At 40.6% G+C, this 7,696-nt stretch overlaps 1 protein-coding gene across 2 annotated transcripts in view; it reads right to left on the bottom strand.

Moving 5' to 3' along the window:
• Positions 1-323: 323 nt before the first annotated feature.
• The window catches only part of LOC106150591 (uncharacterized), a 40,573-nt gene continuing 33,200 nt past the window's right edge, over positions 324-7,696 (bottom strand). For both annotated transcript variants that reach the window (XM_013523473.2, XM_013523475.2), the window contains exons 12-18: positions 6,949-7,065; positions 6,454-6,555; positions 5,779-6,002; positions 5,167-5,337; positions 3,771-4,834; positions 3,334-3,498; positions 324-3,070 (exon numbers count right to left, since the gene is read on the bottom strand). In XM_013523473.2, coding sequence (XP_013378927.2) covers positions 3,067-3,070; positions 3,334-3,498; positions 3,771-4,834; positions 5,167-5,337; positions 5,779-6,002; positions 6,454-6,555; positions 6,949-7,065 — 1,847 coding nt within the window. In that variant the 3' untranslated portion in view covers positions 324-3,066. The remainder of the gene's footprint in view (positions 3,071-3,333; positions 3,499-3,770; positions 4,835-5,166; positions 5,338-5,778; positions 6,003-6,453; positions 6,556-6,948; positions 7,066-7,696) is intronic.

Genomic DNA, 7,696 nt, shown 5'->3' with positions numbered 1-7,696 from the left:
GAGTTCGGTTTGACTGGGTCGGAGTCGTGTTTCCAAGAAGAAAGCTTACAGTAGACCTCCTAGCGTTGAGGTTAAAATACAAAGTGTAATAAAGGGAACCGGATATGACGTCGAGTGGTGAAAGGCGTGAAGCTGCCTGGTCATTTTCATCTGGAAGGACACGGGAGTGGAGTCGCGAGTGCTAAGCTGAAGCGGACTTACTAATAAGATATTTTTGTCTTTTGGCATTTTGAGCAGAGAATACTTGTAGACATATGGGGAATATGGCATAAAAACATGTCACGAAGCTTGAAGATAAAGTTGAAATAACAAAAACCAATATGTTACAAACTGAAGAAGGCAAGAGTTTTATTTTCCTACTTAATAATGTGAAGATAAACACGATTCAATCACATTTCACGGAATTACAACAGAAACATACCAGGGCGATCACCACGGAGTTAGCTACCATGGACACAAAGTCTTGAACCTCGAGGGTTTAAGCGGTGTTGCTGCATTCTTGCTGTGTACCACCTGCCTTGTACAGAGGCCTTGTAATCTAGTTGGAAAACCAAGATACCAGCAAACAACATTGTGCCTTTACTTGGCCAGACTCTCAAACCAAGCTGAATATCATTGAACCATTTCAGATAAACCACCCAGCTGTAATAATTAGTGTTGTAAATCAACCGTTTGCTCTAACATGAATAATATACAAAGCAGTGTTGCAAGTGATAGGTAACTATGGTAACTATCTCCATGGTTAACCGTTGAAAGACAGTGTACATGTTCACTAAAACACAACCACGGTACGTCCGTGCTTTAAGCAGGAACTGCAAACAGACTTTCTTAACCCATGCTTTAACCATTTCATTTTAAATGACAAGCACAATAATTTGGGCAATCAGGTTAAGGGAGTCTATAAATTTCTCTAGATAACTACTCGTTTACCCAATGACTTTTCTCCAACCACAGAGAACCGAGTGAATCTTGTTCGTGTCTGACACAAATGTACACTGGTGAAAAGAAAGAGAACCATAAAATAAACTCTGTATACCTCAATCTACATGAATTTACTGTTTACTTACAACATTTACAGTTTACTGTACAAAAGTGTTCAACACACACATCACTGATGTTACAGATTTATTCATATATACTGAGTGAGAGAGTGAGAGAGAGGGAAAGGTGGGGAGGCATGTATGATATAACATTATCCTTAATTTATGATGAACTCCACATGACTACTAGGAAGCCTTAGAACTCGGTAAAAACCAGGTGTTGGACTGTAAATGTGTTTCATGGTCCAAACTAGTTAATCTTGTGAAACCACTTTTTTCCTATATAAATGCTCTAACTTCTCAAACCATTTACCCAGCTCAAGATGACACTAACCCAAGTGACAGCTCAAGGGTTAATTAGGAGAAGCAATGGGCACTACTACTGCACTATTTCACACCACACACTTTGCCTTTACTGCTAAATAATGAAGATTATCAGCTGTTAAGTTATGAGAGTAATATTTAGCTGTAAGTCTCATGTTTGGGGCCATCTCTGTATGTGCTTTAAAGTTTTGATATAGTATGTGCCCTAAAGGGTAAATAGCACCAGATGCATACTGAAATGCATTATGAAGTGCAACTTTCTCGTAAATGGACTAAAAATAGTTAAGTGTGTTCTTGGCTAGTCCACTCCAATGCAAAAATGTGAATTCACTAATGAATGAAGTGATTGAATGTGGAACTTTCCCATTGTTCTTTTTTTCTAAAATACAAGGGGTGGAAACCAAAGTGCTCTCAATTAAGTGGGATTTTGGGATGGGCCTCTCAAGCATAGGCTTGTTACTGTTAAAATCTTATTTAAACATAAATATAAAACAGCCTCTGTTTAAAAATGTATCCAAGTATAAATGACAAAGGTTAGATTGTGGTGTGGGCTATAATTTTGTCTACCTAAACCAGTGGATAAAGAAAAGAGGTAGGAAATACTAGAATAAAGCTTGTACCTAAAAAGGACATTAACCTGGTTATCAGAGCACTATTGCAGACTCTTGCCCTACTCAGCCCTTTCTTGGAGTAAGTTTTGGCAGACCTAAAGAAATAAAAACTGGTAAAGCAGAATCTCCAATAGAGCCTGAATCTCAGGGTATTTGACTGAAGATTTCAGGATATCAGTCCATGTGTACCACTGTCAATTAGACCCAAAACAGAAGTCCAGTTAAGGGTGTCGATGTACATAAATACAGAGCAGTCCACTACGCACATCACAAGACACAACGATGACAACGACAAACACAACCCACTGGACTTATACTACACTGTACTGTGCTTAGGTACTCGCCAGTGCATCTTTCAAAGAAGAAAAATGACATAACATAGCATGTATTTGTTACACGCAGTGGGGGGAAGTGTGGGGAAGAAGGGGTATGGGGGTTAAAACTGTAAAATAAAACCATTCTAAAATATACCTATAAAATCCCCTCACTGCCCTGCATTGGGGCACTTCTTTACAAAATATTAATTCAATATATAAATATCAGATTCCATAGGTTGTTGCCTTTCTTTCGTGTCAGCTGTAAATATAGAACCAGATCCTTGCCAAGCCTGATATGTGGTCTCACACTAGGGGTGATATGTTTGGAACAAACCAGAATAGAAACCAGGCTCATTTCTGTGACAAAACTATAAATTACAAACAACTTTTCATAGTCAGTCAAATGTGGCCATTGAGGTCCAAATGCCAACATTATCAGTCAGTCTTGTTGGTTTAGCGGTCATGCAGAGTGCTAATGTTTACTGGCAAGTAGTGATTCTCTCCTGTTGCCGAGTCTGAATCAGGGCTATCCTGCTTGACATCTAGCCTGGGTTTGTTACTGTCCCGCTTGACATCTAGTCTAAGTTCTTTACTGTCCAACTTGACATCTAACCTAGGTTCTTTTCATCCCAGTGACTTCTGGCACCAGTTCAGGATTGTCCAACTTGACATCTGACATGGTTTCTTCACTGTAAAGTTTGACATTTTGTGTGGGTTCTATACAGCCAAGCCAGGGAAGTGAGGGGAAATTAAACTGTATAAGATGCTTCCAAGTTACCTGGAACAAATATTGGTAATATTAGCTGTGTTTCGTTTCTTTTTCTTTTTTTAGACAAATACAGAGCTTTTCAATTTATATACTTAGTTAAGGCATATTACCTTGAAGACACTTTCAAATAATGAGGGTGCCGACAAAGATTACAGACTAAAGTAACAGATTTTAACACAATGATGAAGGGTTTTTGACTGCTGCCTTGACAGTGTTTCTGTGTGTGTGTGTGTGTGTGAGAGAGATAGAGAGAGAGAGGTCACTACGTATACCTAGATGAAGTATCTTGACTACTGTCTTGAGAGGTGTTAGGGGAGGGACTAGCACTGTCCTGAGAGCTTTGTTTTGCCCAGGCTTTCTGTTGTACTCTTTGGCTTGAATTTGATGGTTGTTGTGGGGGCTGTTGCTGTATAGACATACCTGGCATGGTGGGATACCTGAATGTGAAAAGTATTCCAGATAGTTAACATAAGATATATATTAAAAATATTCTGTTTATGGACTTTCTATCTCTTTAATGCATTGGTCACATCTATAAACAATATGATAAAGCCAATATATGTAAAGATATGTGTCTATCACACCGCTAAAAAGTTTCAGCTTTTTAGTGAAGTATGTGGCTACCAAATAACCACACGCAGAGGCTTTCAAAAATAATTTTTCCTAGTGACCAACAAAGTCAATCCAGTGGTGAGGAGACCCTCCTTACCTGGGTCTTACTGCATACATCTGTGGAACGGGGCATCGGAACACTTGCTGCAGCTGAGCACCGCCCATCCTCCCGTCTCCATTGCCAGGTGGAGGGGGTCTGAATGGCTGTTGGATCAGCTGAGGTGGGGGTGGTGGCCCCATTTGCACAGGAGTACTATGACCACTGAGACTTGGTGAGCTGGAGGAGTCTCCGATCTTCTCGCCACCAAGGTACAAATCCGTTGGCTTGGCAGGTTTCAGCCCCTGTTCTACAGATAGTATTTTGAACTGGCCTGTCACGGAGGGGGTGCCGTGAGGAAAGGAGCCAACAGGACCCCCACACACTGCCCCCTGCTGGACAGCAGGTATGTTAATAGCTGGGCGTAGCACTGCAATGTTCTGAGAGGGGGATGTCTGAAATGGCACAAACTGTCCAGGCCCCGGGGGCCGAGGGTGACCCTGGGTCCCATGGGGAGATGTCCCTGGGGGGTAACCGATGTAAGACCCAGGGTTCACCCCCCCAGGACCAACACCCACAGTCTGTCCAGGTGGAGCCATCCCCTGACTTGGGGGAGTGGTAGGTCTATATAGTCCGGCCATGCCTCCTACACTGTGGTAGGACATGGCAGGCGTGCTAGTGTTCGTTGTACTTGAAGTATTGTAACTGCCAGCTGCTGCAGTCATTGATGTCTGGACAGTTTGCACGTACCCCCCTTGGTTCAGACCCCCGGCCGAGGGGGGAGGTGGAAACTGCTGAGCAAATCCTCCTTGGCAACAAGTCTCCGAGTACTGCTGACCTTGAACTCCCTGACCTTGACCTTGTGATTGTACAACCTGCTGATGCTGATAATTAGTCTGTTGCTGTAGATGTTCACTAGAAGTACTTTGTGCTACTGAATATCCTACTATTTGATAGTTTGGCATGTAAGTCTGACTAGAGTATTGACTGCTGCTGGGTGGCACCATTCCTAAATGACCTTGACCCTGTGTTTGGCCTTCAAATGACCCCTGATGACCCTGTGCAGCATACGCCATACGGTACATGTACTGTGGCTGAGAGCCAGGGGGCTGGTAATACGAGACCTAGAACACAACACACAATATGTAGACATGGCAATAACTAACAAATAAATTTCATCAATCAGCTAATTGAATTACCAAACTCCAAAGCAAAAAAAAAAATAATAAATAAATAAATAAATAAAAAATAAATAAATAAATAAATAATAATTTAGTCATCACCCATTTTTTGTTATACTATGAACCTCTGAATATGGTTATCTTTAATTTTGATAGCAAAATTTCAAGCAGCCAATGATCTCAATAGGAAATCCAAAGTCAAAAACATGGTCATGCATGCACATGCACACACACACACACACACACACACACACACACACACACACACACCTTACCTGAAAGGGTCCAGTGTTGTTCACAGGTCCTCCATGCTGTGGGGGAGCTATCACATACTGCTGTGGGGGGTTGGAGGCACCTCCTCCACATGGGGGTTCAGGGAGAGACCCTGAAGCCTGCGATGACAATGAGAGACCAGAGAAAGTATGGGCTACATCACCACCACCCTCCTGGAGGAGACAAACACTGGTTAGCTAAAACCTACAGATGTGTGATTTCAATGCCTTAGAAATGATAAATAATTAAATACTTTGATGAAGAGATTTAGTGAAGTTTTTGACCCCCCCCCCACACACACACAAAAAAACCCAGCACAAAACATACCTTGTGCAAGTGTAATTTAAACAATAGCACAAAACAGATAACCATCTCTTCTGTGACTTTTTCTAAATTGCTATCTATATGCTATTTCTTTATTGGTCAAAACATTTGTGCACACATTTACTGTCAATATTAAAATCAAGAACCAAACAATACGCATCATCAGCTGCTTTGTGAACAACCTTGAATAATGCTATTCAAAAGAATGATCCTTCTTTTTTCATAATTGAGCAATTCACAACTGTTACAATAAAATCATATAAAATCCCCAAGTCAAACCACAAACTTACTCCTGAATATTGCCTCTGGAGACTACTGGGGGGTTGGTGGAACACCACATTCCCTGGGGGTCCCTGCACTCCCCCTGGGGGTGGAAACTGATGGGGTAATGCCCCGTGTAATGGTTGTTGTATTACAGGAGCCTGTGGCTGGTGAGTACTGTGGATTGCTGGGGGCAGAGGTTGTCCTGGCTGATGGCAGTAGATAGAGCCGTCAGGATTGCGGTAAGGAGCACCTGGCATGTGGTCAATAATGATATATATAAGTGTGCTTTCTTTTTTTATTCATCCAGCTAACATTTTTAGTAATTAAGGAAAGAAAAAAAAGAGAAGAAAATCACATCACAAATTGGATAGTTACACAGGTGGTGTCAGCTCCATTCTCTCTACCCTCATACTTCTTCAGGTAATTATTATCACTTGTTATGTTTTAGACACAACAGAATGTCCACCATGTAAGTGAGAAAGAAAGAGAAAAATGTTGGAAGTCATAACATCTTTTGGTTATTGTCCAGTATGGGACTTAATTTTCCATTCCTTAGCTAATTAATATGGAGTTTTCTACTTAAATAGTTGACATAATCAAGTAATAAGAATTGTAGAACACGTCATCACATGCATATCTGTTACTTAAAATTCAACTGCACTATAAGAGAGAGAGAGAGAGAGAGAGAGAGGTTCACTCACCAGTCTGAGGGTCAATGATGGTCGCCCCTGGGGGTATGGAGTCGGGTGTGGAGGCCACCCAGCACACCTGTCCCTGGGGAACCTGGGGAGGCCCTGGACCACCTACACAGGTAATACACATAAATAACACTGTTATAACTGAGAATTTAGAATATTGCTATACAATTGTAAATGCTGTGTGTTTGGGTGTGCATGTGAGATGAGGGAGAGAGAGAGAGAGAGAGAGAAGAATTGGATTTTCAAGGTTATGATAATAAATTCTAATTGAACTGTCAATATGGAAAACATTTATTTTAACAATGTATTTTTGTCCTCAAAAGCTTATTTAAACTAAATATTTTATTTTATTTTATTATATTTTATTTAATGTCCCTTTGGTGGCCTTAAGATGATGAAAATGGTGTCAAATGATTAACAATTTAAACAATGCCACACATAAATGTTTATATCTTTCCATAGAAAAATGTAAAAGTAAGAACAGCTAAGTCCACTAACCTGTTGACTGACTAGAATATGGCCTGTCTGCGTCTCCTGGTGGAGGGGATGATGGGATAGGTGGTGGACGCGAGATGGGACTACTTAAACTGCTGGAGTTACTACTACTTACTGAATCTGGAAAGTAAACATTGTCAGTATTTAGCAAACAGTTTTGTCTTAACTAATATAAATAATTATAACACAGAGCACATTTATTACAACACATTTTCCCCCACATGTCAGAATAATATGCAAGAGAAAATACAGAACAAAAAATCTTTATAGCTGATATTTTCCAAAGTCTCACACACACACACACACACACACACACACACACACACACACACACGAAACTCCACTAACTGCTGAATTTAACCTGAATAACTTAATATACATATAACCTACACGCACGTATGTACACACATATATGTGCTAATACTTCAATAAAGGAAGCAACTTATACCTTCTGTTGAATTCTCCCTTTCATCTTCAAGTGACTATGACCAGTTTGCTCTATGGAGTGATATAAGAGCTCCAAGCACCCCCTATTTTCCCCTTTATTCTCCCCATAGTCAAGTCATCCCAATGCTATTATTCTCAACTCTCTCTCCTCGTGTTCTCTCACTAGAGAACAAAGAAGACGGTCACAACTGGTTATATTTATAATATAATCCAGGACCTTCCCCACGGAAATATAAATAACTCTACTCCACACGTCCTTCAATTACGATATCATGTAAATGTCTTGTTAAGTTTCAATATTTCA

Source organism: Lingula anatina, chromosome 7 (assembly GCF_051362555.1).
Source record: "Lingula anatina isolate TDL-2025a chromosome 7, LinAna3.0, whole genome shotgun sequence".
NCBI lineage: Eukaryota > Metazoa > Brachiopoda > Lingulata > Lingulida > Lingulidae > Lingula > Lingula anatina.
The sequence above is the reverse complement of the archived record's forward strand: the minus strand, read 5'-3'. Positions and strand labels throughout refer to the sequence as shown.